Source organism: Xenopus laevis, chromosome 6S (assembly GCF_017654675.1).
Source record: "Xenopus laevis strain J_2021 chromosome 6S, Xenopus_laevis_v10.1, whole genome shotgun sequence".
Taxonomy (NCBI): Eukaryota; Metazoa; Chordata; class Amphibia; order Anura; family Pipidae; genus Xenopus; species Xenopus laevis.
The window spans coordinates 15,066,034-15,079,950 of NC_054382.1; the positions used below are offsets into that span (position 1 = coordinate 15,066,034).

The 13,917-nt window shown below is 39.5% G+C and overlaps 1 protein-coding gene across 3 annotated transcripts in view; it reads left to right on the forward strand.

Moving 5' to 3' along the window:
* The first annotated feature begins 4,799 nt into the window (after positions 1-4,799).
* Positions 4,800-13,917, forward strand: part of cul2.S (cullin 2 S homeolog) — a 50,735-nt gene continuing 41,617 nt past the window's right edge. Inside the window, exons 1-6 of one of the 3 annotated variants that reach the window (XM_018269053.2) lie at positions 4,801-5,033; positions 9,348-9,394; positions 10,425-10,565; positions 11,560-11,662; positions 11,823-11,917; positions 13,462-13,567. In XM_018269053.2, the coding sequence (XP_018124542.1) occupies positions 10,447-10,565; positions 11,560-11,662; positions 11,823-11,917; positions 13,462-13,567 (423 nt within the window). In that variant the 5' untranslated portion in view covers positions 4,801-5,033; positions 9,348-9,394; positions 10,425-10,446. Of the gene's footprint in view, positions 5,034-9,347; positions 9,395-10,424; positions 10,566-11,559; positions 11,663-11,822; positions 11,918-13,461; positions 13,568-13,917 lie in introns of all 3 variants that reach the window. The other 2 variants (XM_018269055.2, XM_018269054.2) reach the window with 2 other exon arrangements.

Consider the following 13,917-nt stretch of genomic DNA (forward strand, 5'->3'; position numbering starts at 1 on the left):
AGCCATCTGCTGTGTAACCTGAGCCTTTCTCCTTTGAATGGCTGTCCCCATGGCTACATAGCAGCTTAGTTATATAAACAATAGTAGTGTTTCTGAAGCAAACACACCAGTTTTACCAGTGCAGGGCAACACTGTATTATATTTTTATTACTTTAAAATATCACTTAAAGTACTGTTATATATTTTAAAGGAATATTACTGTTCCTTTAAAATATCAGTGTTGGAGCAGGTCAAAGGGGGACAGCATCCTTATCGCAATGAGCGCAATAGCTCTCTCTGCACTAGAAGAGCCGAATTTCCGGGTTAAAACCCGGAAATTCGTCTCTTAAAGTTACAAGAGGAGGCTTTTTGCTGTCCCTTGTAACTGGCCACTCGATGCTGCCTGAGGCAAGGTTCTGGCCCTGTCAAGCACAGGCAGGGTTAGATCACTCCAGTGCCTAACAGTGATCTAACTCTCTTTAGAAATTTCTGGTGCTTTGTAAAAAATAATTTGCAGTTGAAAGCAGAATTTGCCGAACTCCTGGTTGTCTCCAGCAAAGACAGCAATCTGCCTTTTCTTACATTGTATCCACAGTCTGAGACATCACGGCAGAGAATAGAAAGGGACAGACACTGCTTTCAATAGCGATACATATACACATAACTTATAAACCTTAGCCAACTAAACACTTAGGCGCAGATTTATTAAAGGGGTTGTTCACCTTTGAGATAACTGTTAGTATGCTGTAGAGAGTGCTATTCTGAGACAATTTTCAATTGGTGTTCATTTTTTATTACTTATGGTTTTTGAGTTATTTAGCTTTTTTATTCAGTAGCTCTTCAATTTGCATTTTAAGCAATCTGGTTGCTAGGATGCAAATTCCCCTAGCAACCATGCAGTGATTTTGAACAAGGGACTGAAATATGAATAGGAGAGGGGTTGAATAAAAAGGTCAGGAATATCAAGTAGCAATAGCAATACATTTGTAGCCTTACACAGCATTTGTTTTTTTTAGAATCGAGTCATCGAAGACCATTTGAAAGCTGCAGAGAGTCAGAAGGCAAATAACTATAAAACTATAAAAAATAAATAATGAAAACCAATTAAAAACTTGCTTAGCATTAGCCATTCTGTAACATACTTAAAGTTGCCTTAAAGGTGAACCACCCCTTTAAAGGTCGAATTGAAAATTCTAATTCTAATTTTCAATTTTTTTTTTTATGGTTAAAACTGTCAATTCGAATTGTGAATAATCCAAACTCAATTCGAATTTTAATTTGAATTGGAATTTCAAGAATTATCACACCGTGGCCATTTAAAAACTCAAATTTGACTATTTGCCACCTAAAACCTGACAAGTTCATGTAGAAGTCAATGGGAGAGGTCCAGGGACCAATGTTAACATGTTACTAGAATTCCTGACAGTCGAGTTTTTTTTTTATTGCAGATTCGAGTTTTCAAAATAAGTGTGAGTTTTAGATATTCAATTTTTTTATTTAAATAAACCCTCAAGCGAATTTCAAGTACATTCAAATTTATCAAAGTTTAAAAAAACTCACATGCATTCAAATTCGGCCAGTAAATGCTTTCTGCTAATTAGTTGGTACAGATAATTAGACCAGAAGCAAACTTTGTACCTTCCATTATATTTGCCCAAAATTATTGGGGAAACCCCCCAAAATCTCATGGCTCAGATTCAGATCTTCACTTACTGTTCCTGATACTTGTTATACACACAGACTATATATATATATATATATATATATATATATATATATATATATATATATATATATATATATATATATATAGATGGTATATATATCTATCTATCTATCTATCTATCTACACACACACACGCACGCACACACACACACACCATCTAGTGGTTGTTTTAGGGTAATATATGTCACTTCTGTAAAACATTTAAAGGGGACCTGTTACCCTAAGAAATAATCCCAATTTCTTTTCTATCATGTTAGTTAAGCAAAAAAAAACTTTACTTACACTATATTTTATATTTACATTTTGTTTCCTTCAGCCTTGGAATTACACAATCACAGCAAGCAGACAGGAGCCATTTTGTTGACACTGTTATTAAGTCCAATAGTGTATCACCCCAAAATCTAAGTATTATCAGAATGGGGAACCTAATGACCGTGCACAGTGCCCTACATAATTATAGAGCCTGAGGCGAGAAGGGAAAATGTGTTACATGTAGGAAGTGCTGAATGGAAAGTGAAAGTAATTGACTGCCCTACATGTATGCCTCAGGCATAGAGGCGGGGCAGATAATATTTGATTGACAGCTCAGCTATTTAAACACATTTATAACAGGTATGGATATTTTAATTATAAAAATAATTTGTGGTTCATGTTTAATTTGCTAAGGACTTTCATTATGCAGCTTTTTATGTATAGGTGACGGGTCCACTTTAAAGGGGTTGTCCACCTTCAAAACGTTTTTCAGTTTGTTTTCAGACAGTTTAATTTTCACCATCTAAAGCAGCTCGGGGGGGGGGTCACCGACTCCCCTAAACTGATCTAAACTGATACATTAAGTTGATAAATTTCTTATGTATATTTGTCCCAGCTGAGCAGAATTCCTGGGTTTCATTACAGGCGGCTGTTAGAATTGATCCAATAGTTGCTAATACTCCAGAGATGCTGCTGAGAAAAGTATCAACTAAATGTTGCAAAATTGTAACAGTTCAGAATCTGCACCTGAATAACTGAGTTGCCAAACTGAGACACCAGAGACTGGAACGTTCAATTTTAAACTTCATTTTTGGAAAAACGGTAAAAAATAAAAAATGGAAAGCAACTAAAAAAGTCTTTATTTCTGGTGAACAATATGAAACCAAAAAAAAAGTGTTTGCAAGGTTAACCACCCCCTTTAAAGCAAATGCTTCTACTATAAAAATGACCTTTTTTCTAAGGTTAAAATGGATTAATTATTATTAACATGTATTTATATAGCGCCAACATATTGCGTAGCACTGTAATAAAGGTATTTTAACTAACTCCATGTTATGAGGGTGATTAATAATCCAGCCCTGTACTTTTTAAAGGAGAACTAAACTCCCCGTTATTCAAAAATCCCCATCCCCTTCCGTCCATTGGCCCCCCACACTGCTTTCTCCCTCAAAGTTTTTTCTTGCCCTAATGTGCCAAGCCTGCATCTCCCAATGCATGTTGGGTAATGTAGGTTTTGTTTAATACATTTCCAACTGCCAAGTTTAATGTAAGACTACAATACCCAGATTGCAATGGGACTGACTTGTGTAGAAATCAGGAGTTATCAGATTTTGGGCTCTGTACCCTTCTCTCTTAAGCATTCACGCATTTTCAAGTGACCTCAATTTCAGACAATTTTGGGGCAAAAATCTGCTGCCCACCAAAATGACTAGAGGTTGACATTTTTTATTGATATTTGTTAAAATTATACATGTATTAGGACCTTATGGGGCCCATATACTTCCTGGGCTGTCCTCTAAAGTTACGCCCCTGTCCCATTTTTCTTCATATAAAAATATGGAAATAGTGAAAATTTGAAAAAGCCACTTTTTTTTCACTGCACATATGCTTTTTTTGGGCTACTTTCGAAAGTGCCTCTTGGCTAGTTTTGTAGCTGATTTTGGCTGCTTTTGAAAATTAGACCTGGCAACCCTGGTTGGTTAGGGTTCAAATGTGTAAGAGAGAACAAGGTGCTCCCGAATTAAATGTAAAGTAACTCACCATACAGTGAAAGTGGTCCGGGTGCACCAGCCCCAGCCCCCCAGCTTTAGGGAGCGGCTCCGAGCCCATGACTAAGCACACCAAAAGGTGCGAAATGCGTAGGGTGGATGGAGATGCAAATATATTTTTAATTTTTCTACTTATACAAATATCTTTTAACTGAATATCTCTGGTCCTGTGGATCCGTTTGAGTGCCGGACAGCTCTGCTTCCATATCTTCAGATGGTTAGGTTTGCCACCTGGCCCGGTATTTTACTGGCCTGGCCGGTAAAAATTATGGTTGATCCCAATGTTATTAATAGGGAATAAAGATAAATATATAGGAAGGCCGGTATTTTTTTCAAGAAAAGTTGGCAACCCTAGAGATGATGATGATCGATGATGTTGGGGACCTCCATGGTTGGGGTGTGGCTAGGGTTGCCACCTTTTCCTAAAATTTTTTACTGGCTGGTGGGGGGCGGGAACAAAGATGGGCGGAGTGAAATCAAAAGGGGCAGGCCGTGACATAAAAGGGGGCAGGACCGCAGTGCGGGGATTTCAAGACGGAGAACAAAGGTTACGTTTCCAGGGGATTGGGGGCAGGCCGAGGGGTCTTTTTAAGGGTATTACAATTTTACCGGCAGCTACATTGCCGGTAAATTTGTAATACCGACTAGGCCGGTAAAATACTGGCCGTGTGGCAACCCAAGTGTGGCTATCAAAGTGGTGACCCGATAGGCCCCTGACTAAAGGAATGCATTTTAGGACATCCTCCAAGGAAATCCCTGTCCTCCATGCGATGTCCTATGGCTTATGAATGCCGCATCGGGTGTTTTTACGGTCACACCTCCCCCCTCTACCACCCCATCTCAGCCATCAGCCATACGAACTCCCTCCTCAGCCCTCCACAGAGGAGGGAGAAACTAGGACCCAGGACGGATGGCTGAGGAGGGATGAGCGAGGACCCAGGTCGGATGACTGAGGAGCAGGAGCTGACAGCTGAAGAGCGAAGTGTGAAATCTGCTTTGAGGAGGGGTGAGTTGAAAAGCAGGCGATGTTGCAATCCTCTAGCGTAGGAGATCGCATAAGGACAGGGATTTCCTGGGAGGATGTCCTAAAATGCGTTCCGTAACAGCGAAACCAGTTTAGGAAAGAAGCTTCTGTCCGTGGAACGCTGAGTTACGCCAACGCGTCACTCTCACCAAGGCGGCTACGTGATGCGTCACTGCGCTTACGTGTAGTCGTGACGCCGATCTCGCGTGATGAGACTTGCGGCGTTGGGATTTTCTGTAAGACAGGAGGCTGGGACCCTGCAGTAAACAGCTTTGCGGGAGGTGTAAGTAACGATACGAGGGCTGTATCAAGAAAAGCGGGACTGTTTGGTTTTATTAACTTACTGGTATTGCCGGGCTTCCTGCTGCCAGAGAACTGCGGAAGTGAGGGCGGGAGGTGCCTGTGTCAGTGTGCTGCTCGTTCTGTCACAGAAGTTTGAGGACTGGCAGAGCTGTATAGAGATTAAATAGTACTGAGACTTTGAACAACCCCCATCTCCAATCCTTATACAACTCCACAGGGGCTAAAACTTCTGTGACAAATGAGAGAGCTGTGTAGGACATGCAGACAGTCTAACAACCTCCCTCCCTTCCTTCCTTCCCAAGTCTGCAGCTCACTGACAGCACGTGACCCCTGATATCCAAGTATTCAGCACAGTCACCCCCCTAAAAGGGATTTTTCACCTTTCAGTTAACTTTTAATATGATGTAGAGAGTGATATTCTGAGACACAATTGGTTTTCATGTTTTATTATTTGTGGTTTTTGAGTTATTTAGCTTTTCATTCAGCAGCTCTCTGATTTGCAATTTCAGCCATTGAGTTTCTAGGGTCCAAAATACCCTAGCAACCGTGCTTTGATTTAAATAAAAGACTGGAATATGAATAGGAGAGGCTTGAATCGAAAGACGAGGGGAAAAAAGTATCAATGACTATAAATCTGCAGCCTTGCAGCGCATTTGTTTCTTACATGGGGTCAGTGACCCCCATTTGAAAATTGGAAAGAGTCAGAAGAAAAAAAAACAATTAAACTATAAAAAATAAATAATGAAGACCAATTGAAAAGCTGCTTAGAATTGGCCATTCAATAACATACTAAAAGTTACCTTGACTTTGGACCACCCCTTTAAAGAGATACTGACACCAGAAAATAACCTTTTTTAATATGTCATAACATTATCTTTGAATGTAATTTATAATTTTGACATAAAAGTAGTTGCCTGATGCTTTTACATTACCTGTCCTACCTCCATGTTCCTATGAGGGGGCTGCCATATTTGTGCAGCAGGGGTCCATTAGCATTAGATACTCTTAACAGGATAAGAAGGGACAGTCAGGTTGACAAAACAGTCAAATTTAGGAACTTTAAGTAACAATTACTATCTAACAGAACTATCAGTGACAATCGATCAACATGTCTTGTAACTTTAAGAGTTGAAACCAGGAAATTCAGCTCCGCTAGTGCAGAGAGCGCTGTTTTCTCATTACATTAGCGATTTGGTCCCCCTTTGACCTGCTCCAACGCCGATATTTTAAAGGAGACCTAAAAATGATTATGGCTAAAATGCCATATTTTATATAGTGAACTTATTGCACCAGCCTAAAGTTTCAGCTTGTCAATAGCAGCAATGATCCAGGACTTCAAACTTGTCAAAGGGGGTCACCATCTTGGAAAGTGTCTGTGACACTCACATGCTCAGTGGGCTCTGATTGGCTGTTGAGAAGCTAAGCTTAGGGCTCGTCACTAATTATCCAGCAGAAAATGAGCTTCCCCTGTAATATAAGCTGATGCTACAGGTTTGCTGATTATTAAATTCTGATGCTAATTGCACTGGTTTCTGTGCTGCCATGTAGTAATTATCTGTATTAATAACTAATCAGCCTTATATTGTGACATTTCTATTCTATGTGTACTGTATATTGTGAGTGGGTCCCTAAGCTCAGTAAGTGACAGCAGCACAGAGCATGTGCAGTGAATCAGCAGAAAAGAAGATGGGGAGCTACTGGGGCATCTTTACACAGATCTTTACTGCTAAAGGGCTGTGGTTGCCTTGGGCTGGTACAGAAGCACAAAACATAATGTACAACATTTCTAGTTACCTCATTAATTAGGCTTTGGTGCAGAGCAAGAGGGGGTGGAATCAGGGCTGCTCAGACTTCAGTGGAGGCAGCTGCCCCAGTATTTCCCCATGGCGATTCTGTGTATTAACGTAAGCCAAGAAGCAGTTGATCGACACTTTTCTATTTGCTAATATGTCTACGTTGACAGCCATCCAGTTCACCTGTATTCAGACACAGGTCTCAAAAATTTATATATTTTTTTTTTTTTTTGTTCCAAATTGGAGCTGTGAGTCAACACACAAGCCATCACAGTATCTGTCAATACAGACAGAGGAGCAAGCAGAGGACTGTGCATTGGGCTATTTGGTTATGCCGGCTGGGAAACATTCACGTTGGGCTTATTCTCAACCTGCTCATAAAGGTAGGGTGAGAATTTGCTCCTACACTTGAATCAGCACTCTACTGTGCCTTCACCTGGAACCACTGGGTTGGCCGAAATCTGCTCTGTGTACCTACACCTGGGCTGATATAGTGGTTCGCACAGAAGAGCGCTGATTTGAATGTAGGGGCTGATTCTCGGATTCCATTTATCAGCAGCCTGAGAATCGGCCCAGTGTGACTGTAGCCTAAAGGTAGCCACACGTACTCACATACAGGTATACATATATTCATTGCCAGTCTGTCCTATGTAACTGTCTTTTAAAATCTGTTAAGGGCCTCAATTTGTTTGCCCTTTAGGCAAGGCCCTAGCTGAAATAAGCTTTCTGAATTAAGCCCTAGCGCAGGCAGTAGCCGCCTCTCAAAAGCATTAAATTGGAAGGAACACAAACAGGCTCAAAACACAGAGACTCGAGTTTTTTTTTGCCAATATCCGCCGAGTCTGTTCCCTCTGCTTCCGGTTCAACACTTCTGAATGCAGAATAGAGAGGAGGCTACTGTCCGCGGTAGGGCTAAAATCACCCAGTGTATTTCAGCTATCTGATTTTGGCCCCTGTATGGCCCTAGCCTTAAAGGAGAAGGAAAGGTTAAAACTAAGTAAGCCTTATCAGAAAGGTCCATCTAAATATACCAGTAAACCCCAAAAGTAGTGCTGCTCTGAGTCTCCTGTCAAAAGAAACACTGCATTTCTTTCCTTCTATTGTGTACTCATGGGCTTCTGTATCAGACTTCCTGCCTTCAGCTTAAACCTCATTGCCCTGGGCAAGAGCATGCTCAGTTTGCTCCTCTTCCCCCACCCCTCCCTTCTCTACTGTAATCTGAGCCCAGAGCAGGGAGAGACTCAGACAGGAAGTGATGTCACACCATGTTAATACTGCAGCTCCTATCCTAAACAAACAGAGAGTTTCTAGAGCTTTTTACTCGGGTATGGTAAAACATTCTACAGAATAAATATAGCATTCTAGCTTGCACTATTGCAGCTAATCCATTGGCAATAAAATGCCTCCATAGCTTTCCTTCTCCTTTAAAGGGGTTGTTTACCTTTAAATTAACTTTTACTATAATGTAGAGAGTGATCATTTCAGACAATTTGTAGTTGGTTTTCATTTTTTTATTTGTGTTTTTTAAGTTATTTAGCTTTTTATTCAGCAGCTCGCCAGTTTACAGTTTGAGCAATCTGGTTGCACGGTCCAAATTCCCCTAGCAACCAGAAAGTGCAAACTGGAGAGCTGCTGAATAAAACGCAAAATAACTCAAAAACCACAAATAATAAAAAATGAAAACCAAGAGCAAATTGTCTCAGAATATCCCTCTCTAGATCATAATAAAAGTTAACTCAAAGGTGAACAACCCCTTTAAAGGGGATGTAAAGGCAAAAAAATAAAATCCCATTTTTACTTTCTTTAATGAAAAAGAAACCTATCACCAATATACTTTAATTATAAAATGTTTACTGTTTTTATAAGAAACCTGACTGTATGAAGTGAAATTCACCCTTCGTTTTACTTGCTCTGACAACAGCAGTTAGGAAACTTCAGATGGTCCCTAACTGCTGTGCAGGTAAACGATCATACTTTCAAACGACAGAGGGAGCCCCCCCCACCTTACTTCCCAGAACTCGAGCAGTTTTGTTTGTTTTCCCTGTAACAACTGTGTAGATTTGCATCCACAGACCCAGTGCAGTCTGTATATTCTGATTATTAATCAGTCTTCCTCTATCGGCTTCTGGCAGATATTATTTGACTTGTGCTGTTTTTATCATTGAGCATGTGCGTAGTCTTGGTCTTGCAAAGATGTTTAACAAAGTTACAAGATGACAGCCCTCTGCGCCAACTTTAAAACTTTAAAAGCATAAATCATTTTTTTTAATTGGGCTTCTGGTGCAATAAGTTCATATTTATATTTGTATATAAAATACAGCATTTGTAACATTATTCTGTTTTAGACTTTAGTTGCCCTTTAAGGATGCAAAACATAAATAATTTTGACATTTCCTCTACTCCAATCACCTGTTTTATTCTTGCAGTGTTTCTTAAATGGACGATTGATGATCCACATTTATTCTGACTTTACAATTTGTTTGTGTTTATTTTGTGCACAGGCAGATTATGTAAGTGTCTGGAGGCACCTGAACAGTTGCAACACCAGGCAAGTCATATGAATTGGCTCTGACTTATTACATCCTCAATTCATCAGAACATTTGTTGTATAACCCTGTTAGTGCCAGTAAGATAGAAAGGGGAATTACTGCTTAATTTCAGATTTAATTGCCTGACTGATGGCAAACAGCGGTCAGTCAGAGATAATTCAAACAGCCTTGAAACGTACTGGTTCCTCCAGTTGTTCGAAAGGCAATTATACGTTATTAACATTCACGAAACATATTCACATAGATGCACACTAGATACAGGTATAGGATCCTTTATCCGGAAACCCGATATCCAGAAAGTCTCCCATAGACTCCATTTTATCCAAATAATCCAAATTTTTAAAAATAGTTTCCTTTTTCTCTAATAATAAAGCAGTAGCTTGTACTTGATCCCAACTAAGATACAATTAATCCTTATTGGAAGCAAAACCAGCCTATTGGGTTTATTTTATGTTAAAATAATTTCTAGTAGACTTAAGGCATGAAGACCCAAATTACGGAAAGATCCATTATACAGAAAACCTCAGGTCCCAAACATTCTGGATAACAGAAGTAATTCTGAAAGCAATGTTTTGTAGCAGACGGGCAATGTATTGCAGCCTGCTTTGTATGCTAAATCTATCAATCTATCTGGCATCTATCTTTATCTCTCTCTATCTATCTATCTATCTATCTATCTATCTATCTATCTATCTATCTATCTATCTATCTATCTATCTAGTGTAACTGCTCTGAGCATAAATCATTGCAGATTCAAATGCTGTAGCTAGTATGATTTCTTCCCATTATACCAGTATCTGATTCACTCATGAGACAATATCTTTGTGTAGGGTGGACAGACTTTCTTGGTAATAAAGGCATAAAGGGATATTAACCTGACGAGACTGTTTCATACAGTTATTTAGGAGAACTCTGTCGAGTTTTGAGAGAGCTGTACAGTTATTAAAAATTGCTTCCTTGCTTATAAAAAAGGATTTTATTGTGGGAAACTTGTTTTATTTTCTGAATGTTTTTTTATTGTTGTTACAGGTTTTAGCATTGACTCCCCGCCATGTCATTGAAGCCACGGGTAGTGGATTTTGATGAAACATGGAGCAAACTTTTAACTACAATCAAAGCTGTTGTCATGCTGGATTATGTTGAAAGAGCAACGTGGAATGACCGATTCTCGTATCCTCTTTACACAAGCAATTAAATATAATGACTGTGTTGGGCACTGAAGGTCAATCATTTCTCATCTGTAAAACGTAATTTCTAAATTAATTTGAATAAGAAACTGGAATATGAATAGGAGAGGCCTGAATAGAGAGATGAGTAATATAAAGTAGCATAAAGTAAGAACAGCAGTAACACTCTACCCTTTGTTTTTTAGATAGGGTCGGTGACCCACCATTTGAAAGCTGAAAAGCTCTGCTGACTTCTGGTTTGTTTGACTTTGCTCTTTGGGATCAGGAAGTAGACTGCAGCTTTAGTTGAAAGGGATACTGTCATGGGAAAACATGTTTTTTTCCAAAACCCATCAGTAGTGCTGCTCCAGCAGACTTCTGCACTGAAATCCATTTTTCCAAATAACAGGTTTTTTTTATATTCAATTTTGAAATCTTATATGGGTCTAGACATATGTCAGATTCCCAGGTGCCCCCAGTCATGTGACTTGTGTTCTGATAAGCTTCAGTCACTCTTTACTGCTGTGCTGAAAGTTCTCCCTTTCCCCCCAGCAGCCCATCAGCAGAACAGTGGGAAGGTGCATATAAGAGAAACAATAGTGTGCCAGAAAGCAGTTCCATAGCTCTTTCTGAAAGCACATGACCAGGCAAAATGACCTGAGATGCACCTACACACCAATATTACAACTAAAAAATACACTTGTTGTGTTAGGAATTAAATTTTACACGGTAGAGTGAAATATTTTAACAGTGTAATATGTTAACAGTCTAATTTAGAAATAAAAAGTACACCATAAAAATCAAGACCGAATTCAGTTTTGCCATGTTTAAAGCAAGTCCTATTTATTACCCCAGTGTTGAAAAAGGGGGTATGCTGGCCCTTTAAGCCTCTTTGTTGAGACAATATGAAATGTTTTTTGTTTTTTTTTGTAATTTGACTCCTGGTTTATTAGTGCTATGAACTTTTTTTTATTGCATTGTCCTTAACTGATGCTCAGAGATATTTACGCACTGTGTGTTGCCTATCCAGAGCCTCTTGGAGAAAGATTGTACTCGGAAACAAAGATATTTCTGGAAAACCATGTACAGCTTTTGCACACGGTAAGACTTTGTGTCTGACAACACTGTCTTTAGGGGTGAGTTGTTACAAACGCAAACTATGATTACATTTTTTGCTCTCTTTATTTTCATAATGTACAGGACCAGATCTCTCATTCCATCTGTTGTCAAAATGGTAATATATATTTTTTTTCCCTGACAGAGAGTTCTGGATTCAGCAGAGCAAGTACTGGTAATGTATTTCAGATACTGGGAGGAATATAGCAGAGGAGCCGATTACATGGATTGTTTATATAGGTAACTTTTTTTTTTAAAATAAATATTTTTTTTTAAATAAATGTCTTGAGTTGTAGCATGCCAGGAACAAGACATGAATCAAGAAGGGCTCATTTACATCTGCAAGCGCAGTTGCAGTTTTTTTTCCAAACAATGCAGCATTTTCCCAGAACTTCAGCTTTGATTCTGTTACAGGCAATTCGCATTTCATCGCAAATCAGGCAGACGTCTGTCTGCTGTCATTTCTGGTGTTTAGCGTGGAATCTGCTCTTGATTCTTTTAACACACGTATGTTGCCCCTTATTGACACTGGGTACAAAGGGAACCCTTAAGTTACTGACTGTCAGGAGGTGGTGGTAGCTCTCGGGTTCCCCTGCATCAATAGGAGCAGCATCGCTCGATCGGATGGAAGGCAGGAAGAACAGAGCAGAGTGGCAACTTCCCAGAAGTGCAAGGAGTTCATTTTGATGCATGTAACATAGTTATAGTAGGTTGAAAAAAAGACACCCGTCTATCAAGTTCAACCTTCAGACTCTCTTTTAACCTGCCTAACTGCTAGCTTATCCAGAGGAAGGCAAAAAAAACCCAAAAAACCCCCGTTTGAAACCTCTCCAATTTGCCTCAGAGGGGGGGTGTAACTTTAATTAAACTGTGACAACTGAGAGAAATGCCTAACGCCACACTACAGAAGTACAAGGAGTGTTCAAGTACAGAATTACTGAAATTGTTTGTGCTACTGACTGCAGGAAAACTTGCAGGACCACAGCTGCACTTGTGGTTGTAAATGACCCCTATCGTTGGGTAAAAGGTTTATGCTGTGTACGAACAAGCATATTGCTAGTTATCCCACTAGTAAGTTACATAGTTAAATCGGGTTGAAAAAAGACAAAATCCATTAAGCTCAACCCCTCCAAATGAAAACCCAGCATCCATACACACACACACTCCTCCCTACTTTTACATAAGTTATAAATACTCATACCTACACTAACTATAGAGTTTAGTGTCACAATAGCCTTTTATAATATGTCTGTCCAAAAAATCATCCAAGCCATTCTTAAAGGCATTAACTGAATCAGCATCACAATCTCACTATGAAAAACCATCTACGTTGATTCAAATGAAAGTTCTTTTCTTCTAGTCTAAAGAGGAGGCCTCTGGTACGGTGATCCACTTTATGGGTAAAAAGGTCCCCTGCCATTTGTCTATAATGTCCTCTAATGTACTTGTAAAGTGTAATCATGTCCCCTCGCAAGCGCCTTTTTTTCCAGAGAAAACAACCCCAACCTTGACAGTCTCCCCTCATAATTTAAGTCTTCCCTCCCTCTAACAAATTTAGTTGCACTCAGTCTCTGCACTCTCTCCAGCTCATTTATATCCCTTTCAAATGTTCTGACACTTTATTTAAATGTGTCTTGTTTGTCTGACAGTTTGTCGGTTTTATACAAGTGCCACTAGCCTTTTCTTTGTTGTATTTCAGACGGCCATAAGTTGGTTTCACATCTAGAAAAGCACTGACAACTGTGAGGGGAATGCATTGACTTTCACAATTCTTCTGATTGCAGGTATCTTAACACACAGTACATAAAAAAGAACAAGTTGACAGAAGCAGACCTACAGTATGGCTATGGTGGAGTGGATATGAATGAACCTCTGATGGAGATAGGAGAAGTAAGTCTCTGTGCACCAGAACAGCTTTATATGTTTAGCTCATTAATTTGTACTTACGTACACTGATGGCAAATTCAGTGCAGGGTACCTTTTGTTCTCTGAATAATTGTGTGAATATTAGTTAGAGCTGCCATACTGCTGTATAAGAAATCGAATATAATCTTTAAATTAGTATAAATACAACTTGTGGACAGGGGCGATTGAGTTAGTTGGTTTTAAGTCTGAAACAGCAGAGCTGTAAGATGCCAAAGACACTCACTATTTTAGGGGGGGGGGCAGACTGTCTAAACCTCTGTGTACTTGAAATGCAATGGCCTTTTTTGCATCCCAGTCTGGACCTGGTTGGTTGC